General features: G+C 42.3%; 1 protein-coding gene and 1 long non-coding RNA gene across 7 annotated transcripts; one reads left to right on the forward strand and one right to left on the reverse strand.

The window, feature by feature from the left end:
• Positions 1-2911: 2911 nt before the first annotated feature.
• On the reverse strand, positions 2912-16560 carry LOC112250401 (fibronectin type III domain-containing protein 7). The gene is made up of 14 exons (XM_024420509.2): positions 16443-16560; positions 16070-16085; positions 15585-15842; positions 14972-15232; positions 14014-14271; positions 13493-13747; positions 12932-13186; positions 12391-12648; positions 11952-12209; positions 11508-11762; positions 10948-11208; positions 10580-10609; positions 10380-10417; positions 2912-3038 (listed from the first exon to the last, which is right to left on the reverse strand). The coding sequence occupies exons 1-13, from the start codon at positions 16494-16496 to the stop codon at positions 10386-10388; spliced, it is 2451 nt and encodes an 816-aa protein (XP_024276277.1). The 5' UTR covers positions 16497-16560; the 3' UTR covers positions 2912-3038; positions 10380-10385.
• On the forward strand, positions 2963-16515 carry LOC112250405. 6 transcript variants are annotated; one of them, XR_006083290.1, is made up of 9 exons: positions 11131-11266; positions 11594-11788; positions 11935-12679; positions 12934-13001; positions 13495-13791; positions 14028-14243; positions 14486-14583; positions 14684-14761; positions 14936-16515. It is a non-coding gene; the product is annotated as an uncharacterized LOC112250405 (long non-coding RNA). The 6 variants fall into 6 exon arrangements; XR_006083286.1 differs by adding an exon at positions 2963-3207 and having other exon boundaries at positions 11055-11266; positions 14028-14761; XR_002953523.2 differs by having other exon boundaries at positions 14028-14761; positions 14936-15293; positions 15441-16515.
• Positions 16561-18093: the final 1533 nt, after the last annotated feature.

The following is an 18093-nucleotide window of genomic DNA, read 5'->3' on the forward strand; positions in this document are numbered from 1 at the left end:
GAACGTGACAGTTCAATTGACATTTTAGCTCCTGGGAAAAGACTAAAAAAACGTATCGAAAGAAAGAAAAGCCCTAAGGAAGGTGTCACCTCTGAACCCTCTGTCACACCAGTGTTTGTATGACCAGTCTCTTGTGAATGAGCAGGAAGAGTGCAATTGAGCAAGGCACCGTGACGTTAGGAGGGGTGTAAAGCCACGTTAGGTGTCTGTGTCGTCATATGATGTCTGGCTGCTACTGGTGCTCTCGGTCTCTGTAACCTCTTCTAATTCAGGCTCTAAAGGGTTTCTCAAGGACAACAGCAGGGGCAGGCCCTTGAGAAGAGGCTTTAGGTGAACACTGTTCTGGCCAAACCTGTTCCTCTTCAACTAGAAAACACAGACAGTTTTGCACCAGATGAAAGTTGATTGTATTAGTTTTGGAACAGGGCTGCCTCTTGGGCGCATAAAGTACTTAAGTAAAAATACTTTAAAGTACTACTTAAGTAGTTTTTGGGGGGTATCTGTAATTTGGATTTGACAACTTTTACTCCACTACATTCATAAACAAAATAAATGTACTTTTTACTCCATACATTTTCCCTGACACCAAAAATTCTTGTTACATTTCAAATGCTTAGCAGGACAGGATAATGGTCAAATTCACACACTTATCAAGAGAGAATCCCTGGTCATCCATTCTGCCTCTGATCTGGCCTGGCTATCCGTAAATTGAAAACAAGAAAATTGTGGCGTCTTGTTTGCTTAATGTAAGGAATGTCAAATCAAAATCAAATTTTAATTAGTGACATGCACCGAATACAACAGGTGTAGACTTTACAGTGAAATGCTTACTTACGAGCCCCTAACCAACAATGCAGTTAAAAAAAAAATATGAGAGAATTAGAAATAAAAGTAACAAGTAATTCAAGAGCAGCAGTAAAATAACAATAGCGAGACTATGCACAGGGGGGTACCGGTACAGAGTCAATGATGCGGGTGAACTGGTTAGTTGAGGTAATATGTACATGTAGGTAGAGTTATTAAAGTGACTGTGACTATGAATAGATAACAGAGAGTTGCAGCGGTGCAAAATGGGTAGCCATTTGATTAGATGTTTAGAAGTCTTATGGCTTGGGTGGTAAGAAGCCTCTTGGACCTAGACTTGGCCCTCCGGTACAGCTTGCCGTGTGGTAACAGAGAGAACAGTCTATGACTAGGGTGGCTAGGGTCTTTGACAATTTTTAGGGCCTTCCTCTGACGCCGCCTGGTGTAGAGGTCCTGGATGGCAGGAAGTTTGGCCCCAGTGCAGTACGCACTACCCTCTGTAGTGCCTTACGGTCAGAGGCCGAGCAGTTGCCATACCAGTCAGGTTGCTCTCGATGGTGCAGCTGTACAACCTTTTGAGGATCTGAGGACCCATGACAAATGTTTTCAGTCTCCTGAGGGGGAATAGGTTTTTTCGTGCCCTCTTCACAACTGTCTTGGTGTGCTTGGACCATGTTAGTTTGTTGTGAAGAGGGCACGACAAAACCCAGTCCTGGAGGGCCGACACACTTGTGGTTTTCATCCTGTCCTTCTAATAAGGGACTAATTCAGACCTGGGACACCAGGTGAGTGTAATTCACTACGAGGTAGAAACAAAAAAAGTGTTTTCGGCCCTCCAGGGCCGTAATTTAACAGCCCTGGAGAAAAAAATCAGCGGCAGAGCAGAAGTTTAAGGGTTAAGAGTCTTACTCAAGGGCTTAACGGCAGCAGATGGCACCTGAGATTCTGATGTCAGAAACCCACTGGTTGCCAGCTCACTCCCATCAAATTTCCCCGTCAGCCCTGGGATTTGAACCGACAACCCTCCGGTTACTGGCACTGGAGATGATGAATACATTACATTATTAATTTGTTTAAAAGGTTTCATCACTTTAGAATATGCTTTCTTAGGAGTTATTGCGTTCATGTTTGTACGAAATGCTTATTTGCATTTGATTATGTGATTAAATCCATTTCAGGCTGTATGAAGAACAACACAGCATGAACATTTGGAATTGGTTGCAGCCAGGTTGTGGTTTTGAGAGCTTCAAAGTTGAGAACCCATAGGACCTTCAGAAGTGTGTCAATTTATTGGAGGAAGTATTAGAGGAAGTCCAGCCATGGTGGATTGGGAGTTGAAGGGAAGTGAGTGGTGATTGGATTGTCTGCAAGTCCATCAAGGAGTGTGGTGCTGGAAGTGAAGCATGATGGGGTTGGGCTTGGAAAGTACTTTTCTATAACAGCCTGAACTCTTTTTATCAATCTCTGAAATTATATTACAAATATCCAAACAACAAATAATTAATGTAAGAAATGTGTTTTATTGAAAGGAATATGCAACAGTTTTATAGAACTCAAAAAATACATACTTCAAACAGTTTTATTCTTATGGTTCATCCTGGGAATAAATGACAGAACTCAGAGAGGGCTTACAATTAGACAGGTGGAAGATGCAATAGTGTACACTTCAATTATTAAATGTTGTTCATCATTGTTTTTTATATTTCCAATTAATGATCGATAGTTGCCATTCGAGTTTCAGTTTTAATAACAAACATTTCAATTTCTGTGCATGATGTACAATTCTGTAAACCTTTGTACAATCAATACAAATATTTAAATGTGGAACATTTCACCTCCCTACTTGAATACATTTAATCCACATTTAGTTTGGTAACTACTTATCTTTTAAGTAGCAGTAGTAGTAGGTACTTTTTATTGCATTTTGCTGACATATATCCAAATAAAAACATTTAATTTCTCATTCTTATTAAAAACGATGCAATCACTTAATAAAAAAAGTGTTAGATAAAAATAAAGCTACTTATTCAGGATGAATTTGTTGTTTAATTCAGTATATTTGTTCAGATCAGTAACTATAGATGTTTTGCACATCCAAAAAACAGGTCTTAAACTAAACTATAATTTAGGCTGGGATATTTTGTAGAGGTTCACTTCCTCTTGGGGATTAGGTAGACTTGTTGGGGGAATGAGAAGCTTGTTTCTGCTCCTCCTGATATCTACGGGACTGGGAACTGTGAAAGCAGAGAAGAATAACATGAAAAAAAAAACATTTATTAGGCATGTTAAAAGGACAATTGCACTTCCTGATTTGGCCCGGTTTTGAAGATTGCTCATTAAGTAATGATGGCGGCCATGACTGAAGCCAAACGAGAGTTGTCTTGGTGGTGTGGTTTGATGTGGGTATGTTATGTTTGGATATTGTACCCTGGCAGTTTCTGTTTGTCCCTCCTGAGTCACCATAGCAACAGCATAGCCATTTCTTTAAAATAGCCAGAATTAATTTAAGATCCATCAAAAAAGCTGTAACTAATTTAGACGTTTTAGAGGTCTTAGTAGTGCAATTTGACATCGAGCTAAGGTCTTTGGTGCAGTATTTCTGAAGTTAAAACATGTGCATGAAAAACTGGTCAGTGCACTGCTTAGCATTCTTTCGAGTCGGGAAAGTCTGGCTGCGTGCTCAGGACTGATTTCTGAGAACAATAACATGTCTACAACTTCATAATCGGCAAGCAGTAAAACTATCATAGATAAAGCACAAGCTACACACTGTTTATCAGTACCTGAATCACTTAATAGCTAGCTAAGTTCCAACTGTTTGTCAATGAAGCTAGCAAGTAGAAGCGAGCAGGCACATTGAGCAGCCAGGCCACAATCAACTTATTAAGTCAATGGCAAATGGTGACTATACTTCAGTGCTGTTTAAAAAAAAAAAAACGTTTACACTATTATAGGCCTGCCGACTTTTGAAGATAGGAAATTTCACTCCAAGCTATCTTGAATCTCCTCCCCTAGCCGGGTCAGCACCCCTACTTCCCGTGGTTATGAATGCAACAGGTGGATTGATGTGAATATAATGTAGCCTATGGATCTGGGCTAATGCAAGTGGTGGGTTAAATCACTAGTAAGCCTAGTAGGCTGTATAGCCTGTTATCACATACTGTCATAAGCAGGGATGTAGTGCTGCCATAGCGGGAGGAAGAGGTGTCACTTTTTTCAGTTTGAGAATACACGGAGCTGCATGGTAAAATAATTTATAGAAAATTCATTCTGATAAATTCTAAATAAAATATATTTAGGCCTGATTTCCACTAAAATGCCATGAAAATGATAGAACGCCAAACTAAATAAATATGTAGGCTATAGATGCCTATTGGTAGCTAGCCTAAATGGCAGTCTGGTGTCATAGACTGGACCTAACATAGTAAACATAAATCCCAGAGACTCAAATTAGTTTGATATGTTGCGTTTGCTATGGTTACATAAGACAGATGGTTACTTAAGGCAAAAACGAAAGTAGGGTGGTTGCTCGGGGTGGAAGGTGGTTGTATAAAATGAACGACTAGCAAACAAAAGTTTACGAGTTTGAATCTTATCATGGACAACTTTAGTATTTTAGCTAATTAACTTTTCAACTACTTATTACTTTTTAAAATCTACTTTGCAACTACTTAGCATGTTAGATAACCCTTTCCGTAACCTTAACCCTTTTAGCTAACCCTAACCTTAACCCTTTAAACTTAACCTCGCTTTCGTATCGTTTGAGATTCCCATAGATTGGAAAGCTGCCTCGGTCATCCCCCTCTTCAAAGGGGGAGACACTCTAGACCCAAACTGCTACAGACCTATATTTATCCTACCCTGCCTTTCTAAGGTCTTCGAAAGCCAAGTTAACAAACAGATCACCGACCATTTCGAATCCCACCGTACCTACTTTGCTATGCAATCTGGTTTCAGAGCTGGTCATGGGTGCAGCTCAGCTACGCTCAAGGTCCTAAACAACATCATAACCACCATCGATAAGAGACATTACAGTGCAGCAGTATTCATTGACTTGGCCAAGGCTTTCGACTCTGTCAATCACAACATTCTTATCGGCAGACTCAACAGCCTTGGTTTCTCAAATGATTGCCTCGCCTGGTTCACCAACTACTTCTCTGATAGAGTTCAGTGTGTCAAATCGGAGGGCCTAGTGTCCGGACCTCTGGCAGTCTCTATGGGGGAGCCACAGGGTTCAATTCTCGGGCCGACTCTCTTCTCTGTATACATCAATGATGTCGCTCTTGCTGCTGGTGATTCTCTGATCCACTTCTACTCATACGACACCATTCTGTATACCTCTGGCCCTTCTTTGGACACTGTGTTATCTATCCTCCATACGAGCTTCAATGCCATACAACTTTCCGTGGTCTCAAACTGCTCTTAAATGCAAGTAAAACTAAATGCATGTTCTTCAACCGATCGCTGCCCACACCTGGCCGCCCATCTAGCATCACTACTCTGGACAGTTCTGACTTAGAATATGTGGACAACTACAAATACCTAGGTGTCTGGTTAGACTGTAAACTCTCCTTCCAGACTCACATTAAGCATCTCCAATCCAGAATTAAATCTAGAATTGGCTTCCTATTTTGCAACAAAGCATCCTTCACTCATGTTGCCAAACATACCCTCGTAAAACTGACCATCCTACCGATCCTCGACTTCGGCGATGTCATTTACAAAATAGCCTCCAACACTCTGCTCAGCAAACTGGATGCAGTCTATCACAGTGCCATCCATTTTGTCACCAAAGCCCCATATACTACCCACCACTGCGACCTGTACGCTCTCGTTGGCTGGCCCTCGCTTCACATTCAAACCAAACCAGCCAAACCCATTGGCTCCAGGTCATCTACAAGTCTCTGCAAGGTAAAGCCCCGCCTTATCTCAGCTCACTGGTCACCATAGCAACACCCACCCGTAGCACGTGCTCCAGCAGGTATATCTCACTGGTCACCCCCAAAGCCAATTCTATCTTTGGCCGCCTTTCATTCCAGTTCTCTGCTGCCAATGACTGGAACGAACTGCAAAAATCACTGAAGCTGGAGACTCATATCTCACTCACTAGCTTTAAGCACCAGCTGCCAGAGCAGCTCACAGATTACTGCACCTGTACATATCCCATCTGTAAATAGCCCATCCAACTACCTCACCCTCCCTCATCCTACCTCATTTGCACATACTGTATATAGACTTTTCTACTGTATTATTGACTGTATGTTTGTGTATTCCATGTGTAACTCTGTGTTGTTGTATGTGTCAAACTGCTTTGCTTTATCTACGGCCAGGTTGCAGTTGCAAATGAGAACTTGTTCTCAACTAGCCTACCTGGTTAAATAAAGGTGGGGGGAAAAAATCCTAACCCCTAGCCTAGCTAACGTTAGCCAGCTAGCTAGAATTCATAACATATCGTACGTTTTTGAAAATTAATGAGCATCTCGAATTTATGCACAGAATAATACGAAATGCTCTGAGACCAGGTTGTAAATGGTGGTTTCTTCCATGTATTCTTTCTCTATGGCGGTGGCACAAATGATGAACTGTAGGCGTGTGTGCAAAGACAAATCCATCGGAGGCTTGACCACTGTGTGGACCAAATCCAACGTAACAAGAACAACCACAGGCAGAAAACTCCACCAGGGGCTTGCTAAAACGGCTGTCATCAAAAGAGTCTTCTACAACGCACTTGAACTCGCCCTACTGTCCGAGTACTGTCCTTACACCAACGAGATCTAGGATCCAATTCCCCGCGTGTCTGCCATGAAGTTCCTAAGACTCCATGGACCCCCTTGCGCTGTGGAACCCAGAACGATACGTGACCACTGCTGCCTTTCAGCACCACAATTCGAAGGCCGCTCAAATAGTTTAAAATAACCCTTAAAACCTTTTGTGACTAGGGGGCAGTATTTTCATTTTTGGAAAAATAACGTTCCCGTAGTAAACAGGATATTTTGTCAGGACAAGATGCTACAATATGCATATAATTGACAGCTTAGAAAACACTCTAAAGTTTCCAAAACTGTAAAAATATTGTCTGTGAGTATAACAGAACTGATATTGCAGGCGAAAGCCTGAGAAAAATCCAATCCAGAAGGGACTCTTATTTAGAAAGCTGTACGTTCCTATGCGTCCCTATTGAGCAGTGAATGGGTAATCAACCAGATTCCTTTGTCTATGGCTTCCCTAATGTGTCTAGTGTCACAATGCATAGTTTCAGGCTTTTATTTTGAAAAATGAGCCTGAACGACAACATTGCGTCAGTGGTCAGCCGGAGGCTCTCAGATTGTTTTGTGCGTAATAGACAAATGCGGACATTGTTTCTCTCTTTCCTACTAAGAAGCCACCTGTCCCGGTTGATATATTATCGAATAGATATTTGAAAAACACCTTGAGGGTTGGTTTTAAAAAACGTTTGCCATGTTTCTGTCGATATTATGGATCTCATGTTTTGAAAGCGCTGCGTTCTAATACGTCCCTATTGAGCAGTGAATGGGCTATCAACCAGATTACTTTTTCCCGTATTCCCCAAGGTATCTACAGCATTGTGACGTAGTTTTACGCATTTATGTTGAAGAATACCCGTAAGCGGCTACATTGCGCAAGTGGTCACCTGATGCTCTCAGAGTGATTCTCGTGTAAAATACAGAGGTAGCCATTATTCCAATCGGTCCTACTGAAAAACCAATTGTCCCGGTGGATATATTATCGAATATATATTTGAAAAACACATTGATTATAAACAAGGTTTGCCATGTTTCTGTCGATATTATGGAGCTAATTTGGAATCTTTTTTGGTGTTTTCGTGACTGCAATTTCCGGGTGATTTCTCAGCCAAATGTGAAGAACAAATGGAGCTATTTCGCCTACAAAAATAATATTTTGGGAAAAAATGAACATTGGCTATCTACCTGGGAGTCTCGTGAGTGAAAACATCCAAAGCTCATCAAAGGTAAACGATTTAATTTGATTGCTTTTCTGATTTCCGTGACCAAGTTACCTGCTGCTAGCTGGACAAAATGCTATACTAGGCTATCGATAAACTTACACAAATGCTTGTCTAGCTTTGGCTGTAAAGCATATTTTGAAAATCTGAGATGACAGGGTGATTAACAAAAGGCTAAGCTGTGTCTCAATATATTTCACTTGTGATTTTCATGAATAGGAATATTTTCTAGCAATATTTATGTCCATTGCGTTATGCTAATTAGTGTCAGTCGATGATTACGCTCCCTCATGCGGGATGTGGAGTCACTAGAGTAAGACTAGTAGGCGTAGGCCTCATCACTTATGATTATTATTACTAGCAATACAAATATGATCACTTCTCATAATGGTGCTCGCTGCTCATTTAATAAAGTTAAATCAAAGCTGAATCAGATTCTGGCAAGATTACATAATGATAAATTAGTATTTTACATAACAGATACAAATATAATAGCATGTAAGCAGGGGCACAAATTTCACTGGGGATGGGGACATGCGCCCCCCACACACACATTCTGAAATTGCCTTTTTATCCCCCCCAGTTTTATCATTGGAATGTGATATAAAACGAGGCAATGGTGTGGTTTACAAAAACACCTGTCATTTTTTATCTGAAGCTGCACATTCTTTCATTTTTTCTCATGCAGCCAAAACTCAACGCGCCGCAGACTTTGATTGAAACAAAATAGGCCTACAAGAAATGATAATAGTTTGTTAACTTGTTGTTGAAATGACGTCTGTGCCCAGTGGATACCTTGTCTGGGACCTGATGTTTCAACCTTTTCTCTCTCTCTTGCTCTCACGTATATAGAAGAGGATGTTGGAGTATTTGTCAAATTATTTGATATCAGTTATTTTGCCATGAAGTCCCTCCAGTCCCCCTCCATATCAATCACTGATTGCAAATCTTCATAGTTTGTCACCAGATCTGATTAGCGGGGTGTCTGAGGACTCCAAATCACCCCCCTCCCTTATTGGAGACAACTTCTATAGAATTAACAATACAGTGGAAAATAGCTGTATATTGCTATAATGAAAATGTTTTGGGAACAGTTGACAATAGGTTTTCCTCCAAAAAACAATTGAATTACATAAATCTTCATAGTATGACACCAGAACCTGTTAACAGAGTGTCTGGGGATTCTAAATCACCCCCTTTATTGGCAACAATTGTATATAATTAACAGTACAGTAGCAAATAGCTGTATAGTGCTATAACTTATTTAGTTTAAATGGTACAGAAGCAAATGTTTAGATCAATCAAATGTATTTTATAAAGCTCTTTACAGTGCTTTACAGATACTCAGCCAAAACCCCCAAAAGAGCAAGCAATGTAGAAGCACAGTGGCTAAGAAAAACTCCCCAGAAGGCAGGAACCTAAGAACAAAGCTAGAGAGGAACCAGGCTTTGAGGGGTGGCAAAGTCCTCTTCTGGCTTTGCCGGGTGAAGATTTTATGAGTACATGTGGCCATTAAGGCAAGATCGTCAGTCAAGATGTTCAGAGATTACCAGTAAGGTCAAGTAATAACCATAAAAACGTTGTAGTGCTGATCATTGTCTCTGAATATACTGAAATTGTCTTTAAGGCCTTCGACTGGGGCCTTCTATGAAGGGAGTAGTACACAGCGTTGTATGAGATCTTCAGTTTCATCAGTTTTTGTAATTCTCATAATAGTGTTTTATATCAACTATCTATTTATTAGAAAGTTTAATTTCCCTATATCGATTATGTTACTTCAACTATACTACAGCTGTTCCTGTAAAATTACACACCCTGATCTGTTGCACCTGTCTTTGTGATTGTCTCCACCCCCCTCCTCCAGGTGTCGCCCATCTTCCCCATTATCCCCTGTGTATTTATACCTGTGTTCTCTGTTTGTCGGTTGCCAGTTCATCTTGTTTGTCAAGTCAACCAGCGTTTTCGTTCTCTGCGCCTGCTTTTCCCAGTCTGTCTTTTTCTCGCCCTCCTGGTTTTGACCCTTGCCTGTCCTGACTCTGAGCCCGCCTGCCTGACCACTCTGCCTGCCCCTGAGCCTGCCTGCCGACCTGTACCTTTGCCCCACCTCTGGATTATTGACCTTTGCCAGCCCGCCGTCCGGTACCGTTGCCCCACCTCTGGTTTACTGACCCCTGCCAGCCTTGACCTGTATATTGCCTGCACCTGTTGGATTATTAACCTGTTGTTAATTCAACGCTGTCTGCATCTGGGTTTTACCTTCATACCTGGTACACTGGATAGGTGCAGTGAAATGTGTATGTGACAATAAAACATATAAATACTGTATATAAAGATCTATGGCTGAAAACCCTATTCACTCTGACAGGGTATTGACCCATAAATTCAGTTTAATACTTCCTGTTGTGCTCTGCTGTGATTCGATCTGCCGCTCAAAGGCTATTTATTCCTAGAGTGTGTTCAGCTGGGATGACATGGGAGCTACTTTGGGAGATAATGGTAAATGCAGTAGTTATAGTATTATGAGTGTATGTTTGGATTGTGTACTAGGGGTGCTCTGACTCAAACTGATGAGAAATTGCATGATACATACCATCTGCTAGTCCAAACTTCTCTTTCCTCGATAGATTACTGTGGGAAAGAATATATTTGAGAAATGTTAGAGAAGTGAATACATTTAGCACTGATGCATAATTTCCCCTCCATTTTATCCCACAAAATACCATAGGCTTGAGTCTGTGAAAACCAATACTAGGCTACAGATCATTTATGGAAAAAAACTCAAAAACATACCCATTCCAACATTGCTTCCCGAGCAGGAAACTGAAATCAGACAAGAATATGTTAATCAATCAATCAATCAAATGTATTTGTAAAGCCCTTTTTACATCAGCTGATGTCACAAAGTGCTGTACAGAAACCCAGCCTAAAACCCCAAACAGCAAGCAATGCAGGTGTAGAAGCACGGTGGCTAGGAAAAACTCCCTAGAAAGGCCAGAACCTAGGAAGAAACCTAGAGAGGATAATAATCTGGTATATGCCAATGGCTTTGTAAAACCATGCTATACAAACAAAGCAAAATTAACTAGACTGAAATGTAATTTCCTTTTAGATTATGTATGTAGATCTTTCAAGTGGTATTGTGGTATTGAGTAGCCTACCTGAGTACATCCTCTGGGGGCAGAACTGGACCATGGCTCCGTCCTGGGTGAGAGGGGCCACCACTACGTTGTAGACGTCCCCACACATGATCTCCGGCACTTCACAGGTGTTGCCCCCGGGGGGAGGGGTGCAGGTGTAGTTGGACTGGCTACCAACCATCTTGGCCGTGTAGTTATGGAGACCGCCAGTGGAACGCCAGTATACACGCAGTGTGTTGTTGGCCATCCTGTACAGCTTCACGCCCGATGGACAACAAGCACCTGGGAGGGAAAGATAGTTCAGTAAGGCACAAGAGTGGCAACTGTGCAGGGCGCAATGGTATGTGGATGTTAAAATGTACTTGGCTATGATCAAACTCTTTTGATCAAACTCTTTTGTAACTTAATGTTATAGAAATGAATTGTGTGTAATTCACCTAGAGTCAGTAATTCACCTAGAACGTTTTCCATTTTTCCATTCCACTGACTCAGTGGTCCCATTGTTGCTATGATAGGTGCTTCTGTCTTTCACTCATTGGATGAGAAGCTGGGATCTATTAGTCTATCTATCTGTCACTCACTGGATGAGAAGCCATGATAGGTGCACTCAGACATGTGTCCAGTGCGGCTGATGGCCTCCATGCTGACGGTGTAGTTTGTTCCGCAGGTGATGCATCCCATCAGGCAGTGGGTGTCCAGGGTGTGGCAGCGGGCGGTGCCTTTCGGTGAGGTCAGAGAGGTCATGTAGGTGTGTGTGCCTCTCGCCATCGACCAGGTGACATTTGTCATGGCCTGAGTCACCTGTTCAACGTTAAAGGTTGCCGGGCAACAGGGTGCTAGAGGACGAATGGAAAGCACAATTGTGAGAAATGTATACTTCTTTTTTTTAATCTATCTGCAGATAGCTGAATGAACAACTTCATAAAATGTTCACCACAACATCACCAGTAACAAGTGATACCAGTAGTCCAAACGAATTAACCAAAACCTTTCCCTTTCTCCATATAGTTTCCATGGTTCCCTACCTGTTTCCAGTGGAATACTGTAGCTGGGAAAACTGTCGCCCACGGTGGTGGTTGCTATGGCGCTGACCTCATAGACCTCGCCACAGGGCAGGTCAAGTATCTCACAGGACGTTCCTCTGGAAGTGCAGGTGTTTCTGTTGTCCTGGGCCACTACGCTCACTTTGTAGGTGGTACCTGCTCTGTTGGGAGTACTAAAGCTGACATTGACACTGGTGGTGTTGATCTGGGTCACATTCAGGATCTCTGGCATACAGGGAGCTGAGAAAGAGAAAGTGAAGGAGAGAGGAAGTGGCATGGGGAGGGTTAGCGTCACAGTGATCTTTTACCTGTGGTTGTAATGACACACATCATGTTTTCCCATTCATCCAAATAAACTGGTGATATGATTAGTTAGCAGACACTTCTATGTGGCAATTTTTCTTAAAGATGTTTGTGTTACCTGTCTCCTTAGTGTGTGATCTGCAGGTGTGGTTGCACCCTCTAATCTCATTACAGGGGATCACCACCACACTGTAGGGGCTGTTACAGGTGAGGTCGGAGAGAGCGCACACTGGTGCCGTGTCGTTACACAGGATGACCTCTGACCCTTCCACCGCCCGCGTCTCGTACACCTCAGCCCCGCGCACTGCTGACCACATGATCTCCAGGGTGCCGGGGGAGGCCAGGGAGATGAACACGTCCTCGGGACAACAGGGTACTGGGGATGGACAGAGAGATAAAGGGAGAGAGTAAGAAAGAGAGAGAGAGACATGGAATATATTTATTTCAGTATTTATATCATTGTGAATATGAACTGATGTGGGCTATCTGAAGAACATCTATCAGCATTCATATTTATTTAGATCCCCCATTCAATGAGGTGAATGAGACTTGTGTGAAAAAATTGTATTTATTTTTTAAATAGCGTGATTTCAGAGGCACATTATGTGTGCTGGGTCTCTGGCACACCGCTAGACTGTAGAGCTAAAGCTTCTACTTACAGGTGGTGTAGTTGAGCACGGGGCCCGGTGGGCTGGATCCAGCCAGGCTGAAGGCGAACACAGTCATCAGGTAGGTGTATCCACACTGGCAGTGATAGTTACAGCTGGTGGAGCTGGTGTTGCACCTCTCCTCCTGACCATCATCCCTCTTGATGAAGGCCACGTAAGTGTCGGTGTAGGGTATGGCGTCCCACAACACAGAGCAATTACCTGCCTTGGTCTCCTCCACACGCAGAGGCTCTGGTGGGCAGGGGACTGAAGGGAAACACACGGCAGAGTGTGCAGTTATTAGATGTTCATCATATGGTTATTACATGTCTGTAATAGTGGCTAAAGGTTGAGTTATTCATGTTACTTTCAATAAATTCCTGTGTTGTTAGTACCTTACATATGCATCTCATGCGTTGATGAAATAGTAGAATGATCTCAAGTGTATCAATATGCTGTGCTTTACATAGCAGGTTTGTGTCTTCTATTACTAGATGTCACAAACCTGCCATATAACAAACAATTGATTTGTTTGCTTGATTGATTGACTGATTGATTGATATGTCTACGCACAGGTGATGAACTCCTCAGGAGCAGAAGGGATGCTGGGTCCTCCCTCGTTGATGGCTGTCACGGTGACGGTGTGTCTCTGGCCACACCCCACGGGGGCCAGGGTGCAGGTGCCGGTGGTAGAGGTACAGTTCAGCCCCTCTGAGCTGAAGGCCAGGTACTCCCCTGCCCCCTGAGATGGAGCCCAGGACACAGACAGACCGGCCTCAGAGCCCACCATCCTCACCTCCAACTCAGTGAGCACAGGGATGCATGGACCTGGAGGGAGGAGAGAGAAACAACATGAGCACACACACAATTAGGTACAGACCTAGACGAATCCTAAACGTGCTTACAAATATACTGCACAAATTGGCGCTCTTGCTTGCCATTTGCTCCACCCTATCCCTATCAGGTCTCAAAAAGGCCTCATTAACTGAAAGTTAAATAAAGCTAGATCAGGTACATTTTCTGAAGAAAATGAAACAGGGCAGTGTAACACTGAAGAGTGTACTTGCTAACCAAAAATCCCCTCTCTTCCTTACGTGTGATCTGGCAGACGGTGAAGTCGTCTCCCTGTCTTTTCTCGGGGTCCCAGGCATTGCCCTTGATGCAATAGGTTGTCCCAGCCTCCAGGCCAGAGAAGGTCACGCTGGTGTCAGTGGTGTTGAGCTTCACCCTGCTGTCTGAGCCCTCCATGATGATGCTAATGGTGTACAGGAAAACGTGGTCCACAGGCTCCCACCCCACCACAATGGTGTCATTGCTGAGAGAGGTGGAGTTGAGCTTGGGCGCAGCAACCACTTTAGGAGAGAGACAGCAATGAGACATGTTATGTAGAGTGTGTATTTGTTTGTCTGTGTTGGGGGTGTTCATGGTTTGCCTTTTATTTGTGTGATATCATTCAGAAAGCTCTAAAGTGTATTTTCTGTTCTGTGGGATCACTTTACAATGTACTACTACATGACTGAGATTTGAGACGATCAAAATTCTCTCCCTCTCCTCTGCCTTCTAAAGAAGGTCAAACCACAACACAATAGGATGAAACTGCTGGTGGCTTGTTTTGGTACATGAAGATATCCGATAGACTGACTAACTCAGGTCCTATTCCCAGGGTAACCAACACAGTGTTCTCAGTTGTCAACCCAGTTAGGTAAATCTCTTTGTGTATGGAGAGGGGTCAGATATAATTACAGCGCATACCTCCCTCCTCAGGGCAGCAAGAGCATCTCACTAATAGAGGAAAGTACCGGATTTGCAATACCTCATCTGAAATCAAGTTTTTAAGGTCAGGTATGTAGCTACAATCCTCTTCCTGGCTTTGGCTCATTTACGTCAGCAAAGAGATCGAGTGACTTATGGTGGGGGCACTGGAGATAAAGGTTGTTACTGTTTTCCCTATCAATGACTAATTTCTTTATACCAGGCTTTCATACTCTTGTGTTTTTTTTTCTTTCCCCCCAACAGACGGTGAATGTGAATGTGAGATACAAGGGACAATACCTGTCTTTGCTACCACAGGGAGGGAAGGCTGGCTCCTGCCTCCGCTGTTGATGGACATGACACTGAGAGTGTAGTCGGTGTAGGCCTGAAGGTTGAGCACGGTCCCAGGGGAAGAGGACACCTCGGTTTCGTAGAAGAAGGCCATGTCGGCGGTCTCGGCACGCAGGATGTAGGAAGTGGCCCCGGACACCTGAGTGAACTCCACGGTCATGCTCTCACTCTGTTTTGATGTTGCCATGTTGATGGTGGGCACCTCAGAAGCTACAGTAGGAAAAAAAACAAGAAGAGGGAATTGTTGAAACTCACGTAAGGAGATGGAAATGTAAGGATTGTAACCAGTTACACCACAATAATCATACCTGGTTTTATTTTTCACTATAAGCCCACTGTTATAATATACTTTATATTTCTTATGAGAGGTTGTCCCTTAACATTGCTCTAAATACAGATTTTATATATTCCCTTATAGCTCTGATGAGAGAGAAAAACAGAACTGGCCCTGGAGCGGTGATTAATGACAGAATATTACGAGATCACAACATAATGTATAGCCTATTGTTTCACCATCATCTCCTTAGGGTCACATAGGAGACATAGGAGACACTGATTTTACCGGTGGTCTCTTCTACTTCAGCCTGGCTCAAAACATTCAGGCTGTTATCCATGGCCTCAGCCCTGATGATGTACATGTTGTTGGGGGTTAGAGAGTTGATGGAGCCCATCACAGAGTTGGCACCGAACTGGGCGAAGGCTGAGGCATCCAGGGAGTTCTTGGAGGTTGCTGTGATCTTGTAGGAACTGGCTCCTGAGCATCTGCTCCACTGCACTGTCATACTCTTAGATGTTACGGTGAATATCGACACTGTGATTTCTATATGAGGAGAGAGATAGAATCACTGTCAAATGCTGGGTTCATGTCTGGATCAAATTAGAAAATATTATAGCACTACTATTGCATACATGTATTACAATTACATGATCATTCTAGTGTAATAATCAGGATTATTTTAATCCACTTTCATCCGACCATCATTTTCTGCAGTTGAAAAAATTGTTTAGGAATGTACATGTATTGTGACAAAAATATAAATGTTTTACCTGATGAAGCTGAACTCTGGAAGTAAAAACAGAAAAGGAAGTAAAAACCGTAAGAAATATATATATATAATACTTTTAAGGGAATGTAAAACAAATTATATTACACAATGTTCATACCAGAAGTTTTATGAAATTCAAGCAATCACTTTCCTGGAATGAATGTTCCCTACTCAAGGTTAATCTTACAGTACACCTGATGACAGGTATGCCAGTCAATAAGGCAGTGTTCCCTCTAGATAGCTCATTCCTCATTCCTCATTCATGTTCTTTGATGTTATTGCAATAGTAATGTATTTGAAATATATGCTATGTCCTACACAAATAGCACAGGTATAAAGCTTCACAGTAAAAAATTAAAAGTCTTCCTTCTTACCTGAGAGCCTATGCCTATCAAGGCGAAAATCACCATCCAATTAATAAATCCCATTCTGTTTTTTTCTTCTTGATGTTATCCTTTTCTGTTGTTTCTTGCACTCTAGGGCTTCTCTTGATTAGTTGAAAGGAGCTATTTGAGAATTGCTTCACGTTCTACGTTTATCCTTTCTTTAACACATTTCTGGTCTGTGTTGACTGAAATACCTATATGTGACCCCGCCCACTGCAGCCAATCATTGGCAGGGCTAGAACAGCTACCTGCAGGCAGTGTTGTGTTCAGTTCGCTCCAACGTTTGCTACGTTTGTATTGAATGACACATTTCCCCCAAAACGGTGCATGGGTACGTTTCTGTTTGCTCCCGTTTGGTGGGTGTGGTGAGGTGTGGCCTGATCAATAAGGGTATGACATTATCTCACATTTCTTTTAGACTAACATTTAGTTTTCAGCAGCCAATCACTGGCAGGGCTAGAATTTGTATAAACCTTGCTGTCTGTCTCTCTGATTTTTGCAACATTGTTTAAATATTAAAATTTGATCTCCAGCTGTCCATAGTAATGAACGTGTCGGGAGTCGTGACGAGACAGACAGGCAGGCAGAGTTTCGCAGCCAGTCGAAATCATGAATCAGCTGGCATAATTTTTATGGATATATACAAAGAAATGTAAATTGAAAAAAGGTAAAAACGAAACAAAGTGTAGCTAGTTTGCAGTCTTTCCAGCTTCAGTTTGAAGTGATTGTGTTAGCTATGTTGTTGGCTAGCTCCTCTGAACAACAGTGTCCTGATGAGAAAGTACATTTTCTTGCCCGGTGAAATCGCACCTCATTGGCTCATTGTTATTGATGTATCCAAATAAATGTTACAAGAAAACAGCATAAACAATTAAAAATGCAGCTACTGTTGTTATTCTGGCTGCACTGTTTGACGTGACTATAAGTTAGCCATAGTTGGCGAGCTAGCAAGCAAGCAAGGGATAAGAACATTGCCAGCCAGTTTGGCAATATAAAAATTGAACATTTCGAACAAAACAACAAGACTGAACTACTGGTTCGTGTCTCTGGCAAACGGATAGAAAACGAACGACCACCCGACTTGGGTAGCAACCCTACATTTGTGTCGGGACTGTTTCTTGTGAAAGGATGAAATAGTATGAATAAATTCATCCACAATTTTTGTTTAATTAAAATATGTAAATCATTATTTTAATATGTTGGTAACCCATTATATAAAAGTAATGCCATTTAAGTCAGTGTTTGGAAAATACAGTAAATTGGCACGGGTGTTGTTAGGCCCGAGAGGAAGTCGAGGGCTGGCAAAACGTGTCACTATATCCTCCAAAGACCGACTTCTCTGGCATTGTCACTTAATTATGAGTGCGATATCTCATGTGGGGATTCGCTAGGATCACCTACTCTCGGAATAACCTTTCAAAAGCATTTGTTGGAGACAAGACAGGTAGAATGGTGAATTAGGTTGTCCCACACATCCTTTAATAGGAGGTATTTTCCCGCCTTCTGGTTATTCTCAAGCATCCTTCTCTTCCTCATGCTCTTGTGAGCAGGGGAATACGGTGAGATATCTCACCCCTAATATCAGTGAAACTGGGGTTATGCAAGTAACCTTAAATTGTCCTTCAATTATTTGTTTTGA

The sequence above is a fragment of the Oncorhynchus tshawytscha genome, linkage group LG01 (assembly GCF_018296145.1).
Source record: "Oncorhynchus tshawytscha isolate Ot180627B linkage group LG01, Otsh_v2.0, whole genome shotgun sequence".
In the NCBI taxonomy this organism is placed as follows: Eukaryota; Metazoa; Chordata; class Actinopteri; order Salmoniformes; family Salmonidae; genus Oncorhynchus; species Oncorhynchus tshawytscha.

Coding starts and splice junctions, on each gene's coding strand:
- LOC112250401 (XM_024420509.2), bottom strand. CDS start 16,496: ATGGGATTTATTAATTGGATGGTGATTTTCGCCTTGATAGGCATAGGC. Junction 12,649..12,931: donor CGTGCTCAACTACACCACCT/GTAAGTAGAAGC, acceptor GTCCATCCCCAG/TACCCTGTTGTCCCGAGGAC. Junction 11,763..11,951: donor CAGTATTCCACTGGAAACAG/GTAGGGAACCAT, acceptor TTCGTCCTCTAG/CACCCTGTTGCCCGGCAACC.